Source organism: Trachypithecus francoisi, unplaced genomic scaffold (genome assembly GCF_009764315.1).
Source record: "Trachypithecus francoisi isolate TF-2019V2 unplaced genomic scaffold, Tfra_2.0 Lachesis_group19, whole genome shotgun sequence".
NCBI classification, from domain to species: domain Eukaryota; kingdom Metazoa; phylum Chordata; class Mammalia; order Primates; family Cercopithecidae; genus Trachypithecus; species Trachypithecus francoisi.
In genome coordinates, this window is record NW_022681464.1 from 44,262,418 (window position 1) to 44,276,317 (window position 13,900).

Here is a 13,900-nt window from a genome sequence, read left to right on the forward strand (position 1 = left end):
GCGGTGCCTGTAGTCCCAGCTACTCGGGAGGCTGAGGCAGGAGAATGGCGTAAACCCAGGAGGCGGAGCTTGCAGTGAGCTGAGATCCGGCCACTGCACCCCAGCCTGGGCAACAGAGCCAGACTCCGTCTCAAAAAAAAAAGTTACAGAATTTCATTTCATGTCATATTTTTGAAAATGAGAAGTTTTATGGAAGGAAGGATGGATGGACACAATCAGACAAAGGCAACAACAATGGGAAAACTGGTATGTTACTAAAACCTTGACTTTGCCACACACCAATTTCCCTGAAGTTTAGCATTCCTTTTCCTTTGAGGCAGGTCTCGCTCTGTTGTGGAGGCTGGAAAACAATGGTGCTACCATGGTTCACTGCAGCCTCAAAATCTTTGGCTTAAGTGATCCTCCAACCTCAGCCTCACGAATAGTTAGGGACTATAGGCATGTGCCACCACATCCAGTTACTTTTTCTTTTTTTTCATTGCAGAGATAGGGCCTTGCTATGCTGCCCAGACTAGTCTTGAACTCCTAGCCTCAAGCAATCCTCCCACCTCTGTCTCCCAAAGTGTTAGGATCATAGGTGTGAGTCACTGCTCCTGGCTAGCATTCCTTTTCTTAAAAAAAAAAAAAAAAAAAAAGGCATAATACCTTTTTCAAGTTTAAGATAATTATATAGTAAGCATGATTTTTACAAAAGCAAATAAATGTAAAGCATATCTATTATTAGTATTTACTTACTCTTGGACAAGCATATATAAGAAATGACTCAATTGGTTTTTTAAAAAGGCTAGAATTATATACACGAGAGAAAAAAGAATAGCTCGTATGTGTGTAAACTAAGGGTTTTCTCCTCTTCGTAAGTCACCAAACATCACTTCCATAAAAGGATAAAAGGTCACTTCTAACACTGTATGCATGAATGTAATCTTCTCTGAATATTGTTAAATCTCTGAGCTTGTTCCCAATAAAGGACATAGAAAACTTAATTTATCTAAATCATTAGTTTACCTTATTGTTAGATTAGAATGAAAAAAGTTTAATGTGGAGGACAGATATCACTTAGGAGTGTCTAGTAAGAGTTAATTAAATCCTACTATTAATCTACCTCCTTGATTTCACAAAAACAGAAACTGGAATCCAAATAAAATGACTTCTTCAATGTTACCCTATAGTTACAATGAAATCAGGACTAAAGTCCAATTTTAACTCTCCAACACACCCCACTGCCTGTAATTGAGTAATTTTCCAACACTATAAAAATATTTCTACTTTGAGCTATTCCTCAAAATAAACTGACTTTAAGCTACTGCTTTTACTAGTTTCAATGACTTTAAGAAATAAACAAATAATGATTTTAAACAAAGGTTCTGGAAACCACTAAAAATCCCACAAGTCACTCAAAGAATAAATATTAAAGAATTTCAGAAATAAAATTAACTTTTAATCCAAGTTTAGGCCGGGCGCGGTGGCTCAAGCCTGTAATCCCAGCACTTTGGGAGGCCGAGACGGGCGGATCACGAGGTCAGGAGATCGAGACCATCCTGGCTAACACGGTGAAACCCCGTCTCTACTAAAAAATACAAAAAACTAGCCGGGCGAGGTGGCGGGCGCCTGTAGTCCCAGCTACTCGGGAGGCTGAGGCAGGAGAATGGCGTAAACCCAGGAGGCAGAGCTTGCAGTGAGCTGAGATCCGGCCACTGCACTCCAGCCCGGGCGACAGAGCGAGACTCCGTCTCAAAAAAAAAAAAAAAAAAAAAAAAAATCCCATTTTAACTTTTGAGAAGAGATAATACAGTAGATTATAACCTTCCCGAAATGGCTTAACATTGTTCAGACAAAAGACTATCTTGTATTTTTTTTGCAACTAAACAGGCATAGTTTTTATGCGTGTGTGTGTGTGTGTGTGTAAAATAAGCATAAGATACATATTTTTCTCAGACAGGTGCAGCATATATAGTCTGCCCTCTGTATCCACAGGTTCTGTGGGTTCAACTAATTGCACATTGAAAACATAGTTAGATCCATGATGGCTGTGTCTGTACTGAACAAGTACAGACTTTTTTCCTTTTCATTATTCCCTAAATAATACAGAATAATAATTACTTACATAGCATTTATGCTGTATTAGATATAAGTAATCTAGAGATGATTTAAAGTGTACAGGAGGATGTGCATGGGTTACAAGCAAATACTATGTCATTTTATATCCGAGACTGTTGAGTGTGTACAGGAGGATGTGCATAGGTTACATTTGAGTATCCTCAGATTTTGGTATCCACAAGGGGTCCTGGAACCAATCCATGGATACCAAGGAAGAGCTGTACATCTCTAAAATGACTGACACATCCATATCCTCAAATTAATAGGAACTAATGCATGTTATCAATCCAAACAAGGACCAAATACATAGCTTCACAAAGAAAACTTTAAGTAAGTTATGCTAATCTTTTCTAACAAGCTGATACAGGATATAACAAAAACATTAATATAATATCAAGGCTTAACGAGTCTTGCCCTCTACCTCAATTTTGTTTTGGGAATGAATATGCAAAGGTCCTGAGACTGATCTCTGCCATGACCGTGTGAGGCGCTCATCTGAGCCACTTCCCGGTGAAGTGAAAATTATAAAACAATAATTCAAAGCCCCTGGAAATGACCCTAGGAGCAAGCAGCAAATGAAGGGATATCAATTCAAGAAAACTGACAAAATGTAGTATACATCGTAAAAAAGCTGAGAATCTTTTTTTTTTTTTCTTTTTTGAGACAGAGTCTCGCTCTGTCGCCCAGGCTGGAGTGCAGTAGCGCGATCTCAGCTCACTGCAAGCTCCGCCTCCCGGGTTCATGCCATTCTCCTACCTCAGCCTCCCGAGTAGCTGGGACTACAGGCACCCACCACACCATGCCCGGCTAATTTTTTGTATTTTTTAGTAGAGATGAGGTTTCACCGTGTGTTAGACAGGATGGTCTCCATCTCCTGACCTCGTGATCCGCCCCCCTCAGCCTCCCAAAGTGCTGGGATTACAGGCATGAGCCACCGCGCCCGGCCGACCATTTCCTCCTTATACTACCTCCAGAGAGGTGAGGTGTGAGACTGTAGTGTGCTGTGGCCAAGCACACTGGGGTCTGCTCTCCCGCAGCTCCTGGGCACAGGCTGCATTGCTCCAGCTACCTGATGCTGAGGCCCAGTCCTGAGTGACAGCAGCTGAGGGGTGAGGCTCCTTTCTTCCACCCTCCTTTGGGTGTGGCACACTGAAAAGACTGGGGCCCCAAAAGCCACTGGTCTAGCTCACAGGGTGGTGAGTCTTCACCAGGAGAAAGAAGCCAATGGAACCTCAGGCTGCTGCCCTTCCATACCCACCAAGCCCCTGTCATACCAGTGTGACTGTGGGCAGACCCAAAGCTGTACCTCCTAGAATGGGGAAATAGCCTTCACTCAAGCATTCCAGCCAGTCACTAAACAAGCAAATAATGGTAACAAGCCCCATGGGGGAGCCAGGACAACCAGTATCAACGTTACTACATATATTATCTAAAATGTTCAACTCTCAACAAAACATCACAAGGCAGGCAAAAAAGAAAAAAAAAAAACAAAAAAAAACCCTCCATACATTAGGGGGATAAAAGAGACAGGCAACAGAAACTGATTGTGAGAGCAATTAGATTTCAGACTTACAAAAAGACTTCAAAGTAGCTATTATAAACATGTTCACAGAACCAAAGGAAATGATGATTACAGAAGTAATGGGAGGTATGGGGACAGTGCTGCATCAACTAGAGTATAACATCAATAAAGAGAAATTATAAAAAAGAACCAGATGGAAATTCTACAGCTGAAAAGTGCAATGACTAAAGTAAAGTCAATACATGAGCTCAACAGTAGATCTGAACTGGCAGAACAAAGAATTGATCTATTGAAGATAGATCAAGAGAGATTATGCAAGCCAAAGAATAGAGAGGAGAAAAAATGAGGAAAAATGAAAAGGGCCTCAAAGAAATGTAGGCCACCATTAAGCACTTAACATATACACAATAGGAATATTACAGGGAGAGAAGAGAAGGAAAAATATTTGAAGAAATGTTGGCTCAAAACTTTTCAAATGTATAGAAAAACATAACTTACATAACTAGGAAGTTCAATCAACTCCAAGTAGTATAAACTAAAAGAGCTGCACATACGGATATATCACAGTAAAAATTCTGAAAGTCAAAGGCAAGGAGAAAAATCCAGAAAGCAACAAGAGAAAAATGACACATCCCTTACAAGGGAACTCCAATATGATTAACAGCTGACTTCTCAGCAGAAACAGAAGAGGTCAGAGGCAGTGGCATAACACACCCAATCTCACATTAAGCAAAGCTGTCTTTCAAAATCGAAGGTGAAATAAAGACATTCACAGATAAATGAAAACAGTTGTTTGCAGAACCATATTAACAAGAAATATTAAATTGTAAGTTTTTCAGGTTGAAAGCCATTTACCCCAGATGATAATTCAAAGAAGGAAGGAAGACCTCTAATCCATAACCTAACCTTCGCCTAAAGAAGCAAACTAAAAGCAAGCAGAAGGGAGAATAAAGATTAAAATGGAAATTAATGAATAATAGAAAAATAGAGAAAACCAAGGAAACCAAAAGTTGATTCTCTAAAAAGCTCAACAAAACGGACAAACCTTTAGCAGACTGGCCAAGAAACAGAGACAAGACTCAAATTACTCAAATAGGAAATGAAAAAAGACGCATTACTACTGACATTACAGAAATTAAAAGATGATAAAGGAATCCTACGTATAACCATATACCAACAAAATCAGGTAACTTAGATGAAATGTACAAAATTCCTAGAAAGATACAAACTATGAAAACTGACTCAAGAAAAAAAACACACAACAGACCTATAACAAGAGACTGAATTAGGAATTTTAAAACTATCGGCAAAGAAAAGCCCAGGCCCAGACCGCTTCACCACTGAACTCAACCAAACATTTAAGGAATAATCAATACCAATTCTTGAAAAACTCTCCTCAAAAATAGTAGAGGAGGGAACATTTCCTAACACATTTTATAAGACCATTATTACTCTGACAAAACCAGACAAAGGCACCGTAAGAAAACTACAGACTAATATCTCTCATGATAAGGACACAAAAATCCTCAACAAAATACTGACAAACTGAATCCAGTGACATATAAAAAGAGTTATACACTATGACCAAGTGGGACTTATTCCACAGACGGAAGTGGTTTAACATCTAAAAATTAATTAACATTATACATCATGCCAATTAAATAAAAAACAGGACTTAAATTTGTCAAGAAATTTTTGTCCTGTTACAAAAAAACATAGAAACTGTTAATATAGGAGTCTTTCTACTGTCTATCCCTAAAAGTATAAAAAATAATATATCTTAAATTTTAAGTTATTTCTTATGAGGTCAAAATTATGTTTGCTTTAAAACGGACACAAATGTATTATTTTACAAAAGTGATAATCAAAACCCTACCCAACGTGAAGGATCACTGATCAAATTAATAAAAAGTGCTGATAATTTGGTCCGTCGGATTTCTTGACATGTTGCACATGAAACTGCCATGAAGCATTCAGCACAAGCCTTTCGGACTCCCCATACATTATCAGAACAAAGCTGGAAAAATCTGGGCAGCTATGTGAAAAGGAAAGAGTCTTGTTAGTTGGATAAAGATAGCAGATTTCATTAGTTACTTTGCTTTCATTTTCTGCCTTTTTTTTTTGTCTGTTTGTTTTGAGACAGAGTCTCACTCTTTTACCCAGGCTGGAGTGAGGTGGTGCGATCTTGGCTCACTGCAAACTCCGCCTCCCGGGTTCAGGCGATTCTCCTGCCTCAGCCTCCCAAGTAGCTGGGATTATAGGCGTGTGCCACCACGCCCAGCTAATTTTTGTATTTTTAGTAGAAATAAGGTTTCGTCATGTTGGCCAGACTGTTCTCAAACTCCTGACCTCAGGTGATCCACCCACTTTGGCCTCCCAAAGTGCTAGGATTACAGGTGTGAGCCATCAAGCCTGGCCTCAGTATTTTAAATATTGGATTGTCTTAAAAAGTAGGATCTATTAGTATTTATACTCAACAATTTTCAATAAATCACATCTAATTTATAACTCAACTGGCTATGCAAAAGCACTCTCAACAATCATAGCTTAATGTTATACAAGCGCTTGCCCCTGAACTTAATTATTTTGCGTAAGAGATGGCTTCAGAAACTCTTTAGGTATGGTGCCTTATACATCAAGTATATGCATCTTGTGTACTACTTAAAACTAACTTGCTATACAATTAATATGCCATCAACATTCTTGAGGGTTGCAATAAAATTAAAGATTCAATTGAATAAGAATTGATTTGCTTAACAGAAATGGAAGAGGTAAAAACAGATCAATGGTTCTGAAACATATCTATATTTTTAATAAATATCAAAAATATAATTCAAACGCCCAGATTACAGATATTTAAACTCCTAAATTCAAAGTTATTATCTTTCTGGTTTATATTCATGGAATTGTGTTAATAAAACTTTGGAGTAAATGTGTGCATTTCAAACTTTATGTACTACTTTGTAACACACACTGTTTACTCCTTTATATCTGCAATACTTACCAACATTTCTTCAGTAGCTTGCTGGCCAACTACACTGCAAATATCTCCAAAATTGGCAGCACAGACCTGACAACAAAAGCATCACTGACATTTCAAAATATTACACATAAGGTTCTTCTAAGATAATCTTTTAAATGTCATGTATCAGTACATTAACCACTAGCACTGTTTTTAAACAGAAGAAAAAAACCGAAAAAAATACCTTTCGAACGTGAAACATTCTGCAATCGCAGCACATCTCACAAAACCTAGGGAGGATAAGACGCTCTGTAATGTCCTTCCCAACCATGGGAGCCATTTTGCACATTATCTAAAATAAGTAAGAACAAACACACAACTGAAAATATCAAGTAAGGCTCTTTCAGTTAAATTTAATAACTTAATAAAAGTATAAATTTAAGGAAACAAAATAGATATGGCATCATTATACTATATACATCACAGAAAATATTCATAGCCAATTATTAATTTCATCTTATTTATCTAAGCAGGAAACAAAGGCAGATATTAACCACAATCAATAAAAACAACCCATAAATACTTCATGCCCAGTAAACCCACAGAAAATCCTAACAATTTCATTTTTGTCCGGTTTCCATCTTATTACTACTTCATCATTTTGCCTGGTAATTTTAAGAGCAAAAGAAACAAAAACCTACATTTTCCCAATTAAAAACATTAGTGACTGTTCAAGGGGAAAATTATCCCCAGGAAAGATCTAGATTTAGCATATCTGTATTGCTAAGAAAATAATTCAGTACTTGCCTTGAAAAGCACCCTGTGAACTAAAGCTCATACATATCAGAACCAAGTCCTGGTTTTGCAAAGCTTCAGTTCCAGGGAAAGCATGGACACAGTTCTGATACAGGCATGTTTCAGCTAAAAGCAGGCAAAGTGAGGATTAACTTTATTTGAAAACTGGCCCTCTATTTAGATACATTGCTCCCGCAGTTAATACAGAAAGAAATGGGATAGCCTGTCGTCATTTAACAATTCTATCCATTGCTAGACTGTACAAACAGGACAAAATAAAGAAGTAAAAGAGATACATAAAGATTGCAAAGAAAGAAAATTCTCTCTATTCAAATATGACATGGTTGTCTACATAGAAAATCAGAAGAAATCTACAAAGAAGCCACCAGAATAAATAAGTATGTTTAGGAAGGTTGTAGGCTATAAATTAGACTACAAAAATCTATTCTATTTCTGCAATGAACTGGAAAATTTAAAAACAGTATCATTCACAGAAGTACTTTTAAAAAAATATGAAATTGAACGAAATACACTCAAGAACTTTCTGCTGAAAACTACAAAAGATTAAAGATATAAATCAAAGACCTAAATAAACAGATCTACCATGTTCAGAGACTGTAAAACTGGCAGTTCTCTCCAAATTGATCTACAGATTCAACACTATCCCCATGAAAATCCCATCAACATCAGAACTGGAGACAAGGCCTACATCTCCTAAATCCCAAAGCCAGCTTTGTTTTTTGAATAAGCATCTCCATGCTCTAGTTAACAATTCAAAGTTATGCTGTATATCACTGACGTAGCATAACTAAATTATTTAAAAGTGAATTATTTTATTAAGAAATTAGTTTTTATTAAGAAATAATTATACCTTCTCTATCAAGACAGAGAAAATATGGAAGCCAAGGAATATAAAACATGACCAAAAAACACACACAACTGTAAGAGAATCATGAGATTCCTACTACCACTGGATATAGTTTTTAAATTTTTTATTATAATGTTTTACTAATTTCACATTGCATTGAGAATGATAATACAGCAAGTTAAACAGCTCAATATAAACCAAAAATTAGGCCAAGACCAAAACTGACTTCCTTCATTGAAAAAATCTTAAAGTAAAAAAAGAAATAATGATGTTTTGGAACTAGGAAGAAGCGGTGGTTATACAACTTTGTGAACATATTAAATGCCACTAACACTTTAAAATGATTTTATATCATGTAAGTTTCACTTCAATAAAAACATTACTGAAAAAGTAAATGTATTCTTAACTGGTAACTGAGTATCTAAAAATAACAGATTCAAGAAATTCTTCAAGGGAAAGAGACTAGGAAGATCATCTAATTCATCCCACTAATGATAATCCAGCAGCACTACATATAGTGTAATTTTTTAAAAATATCAACAAAGATGCAACCATATTATTTCAGGTTTAAGGAGTGAACTCTTACTATCCAAATAGATTTGAATAAATTTACCATCAGAATTACTACTATCCGAACTCAGGAACCACAGATGTGACACAACAGATACTACTCCATTCTAATTCATGCCCTCTCATGGCCTTCAAGTAATCAGAATATTTGCAAACCATGTCCAAAAAACCCAGAATCTTCCTATTACATTTGACTTTATGATGTGCATAATGGCTTAACAATCTGTATATTCTTCTGATAACCATCAATGATGTCATATATCCTGGGAAATGTACTTGCCTGACCATCCTTCCCAGAAAGACCACACCTGTCAGAGCAGGAGCCAAGTATTATTTTATTTCCACCGTGCTTACAATGCCTAGAAAAGTGCTCAATACCTACTGAAGGGGTTCAAGTGTTTCTTCGTTCAATACAGGGTTTTTAAAATTTTAACTGCACGGATAAAATAACCATTTCAGTTTTCCATGTTGACATAATACTTTACAATTATTTATTGTTTTCTTATTGTTTGCAGAAGGTACATTTTCCTTTGCAAGCATTTATGTCCCTTTCTAGCCCTGAGAATATTTCAAATTTAATGACTTGTGGCAACTTTAACAGAAAAAGGTTAAACAAGGTAAAGCAGCCTTTTCTTTTTTTTTTTTTTTTTTTTAGACAGACTCTTGTCCTGTCAACCAGGCTGGAATGCAGTGGAATGATCTCCGCTCACTGTAACCTCTGCCTCCCAGGTTCAAATGATTCTTGTGCCTCCGCCTCCAGAATAGCTGAGATTACAGGCATGTGCCACTACACCTGGCTAATATTTTTTGTATTTTTTAGTAGAGATGGGGTTTTGCCATGTTGGCCAGGCTGATCTCAAACCCCTGGTCTGAAGTGATCCTCCCACTGTGGCCTCCCAAAGTGCTGGGATTACAGGAGTCAGCCACGGCACCCAGCCCAGCCTAATTTTTTTTCCTTGAGGTGGAGTCTTGCTCTGTCACCCAGGCTGGAGTGCAGTGGCCTGATCCTGGCTTACTACAACCTCCACCTCCTCCCAGGTTCAAGTGATTCTCCTGCCTCAGTCTCCCAAGTAACAGGGACTACAGGTGCACAAAAATTAGCCTGGCTAATTTTTGTATTTTTTTAGTAGAGCCAGGTGTCACCATGTTGCCCAGGCTGGTCTCAAACTCCTGATCTCTAGTGATCCACCCACCTCGGCCTCCCAAAGTGCTGGGATTATTAAAGGCATGAGCCACCGTGCCTGACCCCAGCCTAACTTTTAATAAGCACCTCTTATCAGTCACATTTTGCATAAATGGAAAACTGGCATTTGACTTACAGCCACAGCTTCTGTTTTCACATCATCATTGCTATCTGGGGCAGTCAGCTCTATGAGGACAGGGCACACTTTGGTCTCCACATCAAATCGTTCAATGAGCTCCTGCTCCAGCAGAGCCAACAAAGCTGCCTGACTTGTTTTCCTCACCTAGGAGAAAAAGAACACCACAAACAAAGCACATATGCGACGTGACAAAATTCTACCACTTGACTTTTATAAACAAAGATTTCTCATCTCAAAGGGACCCACAACTGGCAAAACTCTGCAAATAAATGTTTGTGTTTCTTTTCTTCAACTATTACAAAGACTACAGAACTTGGTAGATTGTGTTATAACAGAGGAAGTGGACAGAGCCATCCTGGTAAAAGGTGCCTCACAAAGTAACAAACATTTTGAGGGACCCCTAGGAGGTTACCAAGTGAGAGTGCAGTTACTAGGCAGTGTCTATAATAATTAAAGGGATCTACCAGATTTGTCAGACTCTAAACACATCTTGTCTAAGAAAAATGTTCGTTTTTGAAAAACAATAACCGAATTAAAGAGGAAAAAAAACATTCGAAAGAGAACACTTAGGCTAGGCTATTCTCCATATATTACACTACACAAATTTCTTTTAAGAACATATAAATGGTACTCTTACCTGATTATTCTGATCTGCAAGATATCTAACCACAATAGGTAGTAAGAATTTGGAAAAAGCGTATGGTATTGAAGGCCGGTTTTCTTGACAAAACAGTGCGATGTGAGGCACCTGTTCCATCAGCTCCGCTCTCACAGTTGGTTCTATTGAGATAACAGCAATGTGAGCAAACCTGTTCTCCTGCAGCAACAAAACCTTTATCTGGACTTGAGGATACTTAGGAAGGCTTTGGATTTTCATCTTCAAAAAATAAAGGACTTGGGACAACATCCTTTAATTCTGCAATCCTTTTCAGAATCATACACAGATCAATCCCATGAGTGAAAGGAGGACCTTATCTTCAACCCAAGCTTCTGTTGTTCACAGTATGCACTGAGTATCTAACCATTTCTTAACAATTAATTTATTCATCACCTACACTGTGCCACACTGTGCTAGGAGTTAAATATCCTATCTGATATTTACGTCAATACTGGGATACATACATAGTATTATCGATAAATTCCACTATTTAAGAACCTATAGGACAAGTCATAAAAACTAGTTTCTAATCTCAACTTAGTCAATAAATGCAAGATACATAATTAGACTTAACTAAGACTAAAAATGGGTAAATGAAAATTAAAGGTGACAAATATTTTTTGAAAACCTGAAAAGACGCAAGTGCATATGGCAAATTTAAATGTGAGAAATACGGCATTTCAAATCTCTGGGCTTCAAAAAGATGAAATGTCTAAGAAGCAGCAGTACGAAAATCGGCTAGTTAGCGCGGAACGAAAGTGCCTACTGCACATCACACATAAAGATTAAAAGTACTAAAAGATAATATTAAATGTTTACGAAAATCGGCTAGTTAGCGCGGAACGAAAGTGCCTACTGCACATCACACATAAAGATTAAAAGTACTAAAAGATAATATTAAATGTTTAATCCTGAGATGGGAAGACAAAATCCAAAAATCAACCATAAAACCAACTAATTTTACTTTATAAAAACTTTATTATAGGCTGGGTGTGCCTGTAATCCCAGCACTTTGAGAGGCCGAGGCAGGCAGATCACTTGAGGTCAGGAGTTCGAGACCAGTCTGGCCAACATGGTGAATCCCGTCTCTACTAAAAACACAAAAATTAGCCAAGGGTGGTGGCACATGCCTCTAATCCCAGCTACTCCAGAGGCTGAGACAGTAGAATCACTTGAACCCGGGAGGTGGAGGTTGCAGTGAGCCAAGATAGCGCCACTGCACTCCACTCTGGGCGACAGAGCAAGACTCTGTCTCAAAAACAAACAAATGAAAAAACTTTATTATAGATAACAGATACGATAGTTAAAAGGGAAAACAGCCTGGGAGCATATTCATGTATAACAGAGTATTAGGAAGTCAACTACACAAAGAACACACTGTTCAAATAAATAATAAGAAAGACAATAAGGATACAAGTAGGCAATTTATAGAAGACATGCAAGTGACTGAAATACAGACAGACACGATGGATTATCAGTAACAAGTCATTGTATTGGACCTAACTAGAACTTTGGTACCCATTATCATTATGCATTATTAAAATTACATTAAATATGTATGAATGTGTCTACTAGGATTTCAGATCTCAACAGAGAAATCAACATAGCTTTAAATAGAAAATCTGGTATTTTACAAAGCTCAGAATCTTATCAACAAACCAATATCTGGAATTTCTATTATACTGTTGTACCATGTGAGGTTGGCCAGATATGAACAAAATAGAGTGTTTCTGTTTTGAAGAAAAAAAGTAAACATACAGGCCTCTGCTATTCTCATGGATCCTGAATTTTCTAAGTTAACACTGACAATTGCTTATATTTTTGAAGCAGAAGGAGGACACAAGTTATGGTTTCAGTTAAAAATGAAATAAGCAACTTTTCTTTCTTCAAAGCCCTGCTTAGGCAAATAGACTAATGGGGCGGCGGGGGAAGCCCAGAAACAGACACATGCATGTATAGACAACCGATTTATTACAAGGTGAACTGGGAAAGATAGCCTTCTCAATAAAGGGTATTGTGTCAACTGGCTCCTCACATTAAAAAAAAAAAAAAAAAAAAAAAAACAGAAAGAAACTTGTCCTCCACTTCATTTCATGCGCATGAATAAATTCCAGGTGGAATACAGATCTGAATGTCAAGGCAAAAAACAACAAGGCTTCTCTGTGTTAGAGAATACAGGAAAAGATATTTATTATGACTTTGAGACTGGAGAAAATCTCTAAGAAGACAAAAGCGGCACAACTCATAAAGGAAAAGCACTTCTCTTAAGAAGCATTACTATGAGTGCAAACACAAGCCACAGAGTGAAAAAGGTATCTTCATTACATATAAACAACATAGGGCTCATATGCAGAATGAATTCCTGTAAATCTGTAAGAAAATGACTGCCAATTTTTTAAAGGGAGAAGAGACTTAGACATTTTAAAAAAGAAGCCGGGTATGGTGGCTCATGTCTGTAATCCCCGCACTTCGGGAGGCTGAGTCGGCTGGATCAAGTGAGGTCAGAAATTCAAGACCAGCCTGGCCAACATGGAGAAATCCCAGCTCTACTAAAAATACAAAAATTAGGCGGGCGTGGTAGTGCGTGCCTGTCATCCCAGCCACTCGAGAAGCTGAGGCAGAAGAATCACTTTAACCCAGGAGGAGGAGGTTGTAGTGAGTCCAGGTCGTGCCACCGCATTCCAGCCTGGGTGACAGAGTGAGACTCCATCTTAAAAAAAAAAAAAAAAAAAAAAAAAGGATACCCAAAGAGCCAGCAAGTATATAACCAGGTATGGACTTCACTGGCTACTGAGGAAACGTAAATTACAACCACAATGAGAAACCACTACACGTCCATCCATTGCAGGGGAAAATAATAAAAGCAGATGGTAAATTTTGGGGAATAAAAAATCAAGATAAAAGCTAATGAAGGTAAGGCAGAAGACTGAAAGGTTCTCAGCTGTTTATTTGTCTAAACAAAGGATACATATTTCGCTCACTTCAGAGCTATGTTATTATTCAATAGTCTTTATCTTACCCAGATATGACAATAAGCCCAGTCCTAGAAATTAGAGACCTCAGGGTCAAATTCTCTCTCTTCCTCACTCTATCCAGAGGTTAGCCT

At 37.6% G+C, this 13,900-nt stretch overlaps 1 protein-coding gene across 4 annotated transcripts in view; it reads right to left on the bottom strand.

Annotated features, from left to right (window-relative positions):
• The window catches only part of PPP4R1 (protein phosphatase 4 regulatory subunit 1), a 73,773-nt gene that overhangs the window by 33,000 nt on the left and 26,873 nt on the right, over window positions 1-13,900 (bottom strand). For 3 of the 4 annotated variants that reach the window (XM_033178347.1, XM_033178346.1, XM_033178345.1), the window contains exons 5-9: window positions 10,774-10,916; window positions 10,134-10,280; window positions 6,826-6,933; window positions 6,624-6,689; window positions 5,496-5,654 (exon numbers count right to left, since the gene is read on the bottom strand). In XM_033178347.1, coding sequence (XP_033034238.1) covers window positions 5,496-5,654; window positions 6,624-6,689; window positions 6,826-6,933; window positions 10,134-10,280; window positions 10,774-10,916 — 623 coding nt within the window. The remainder of the gene's footprint in view (window positions 1-5,495; window positions 5,655-6,623; window positions 6,690-6,825; window positions 6,934-10,133; window positions 10,281-10,773; window positions 10,917-13,900) is intronic. The other variant, XM_033178348.1, reaches the window with a different exon arrangement.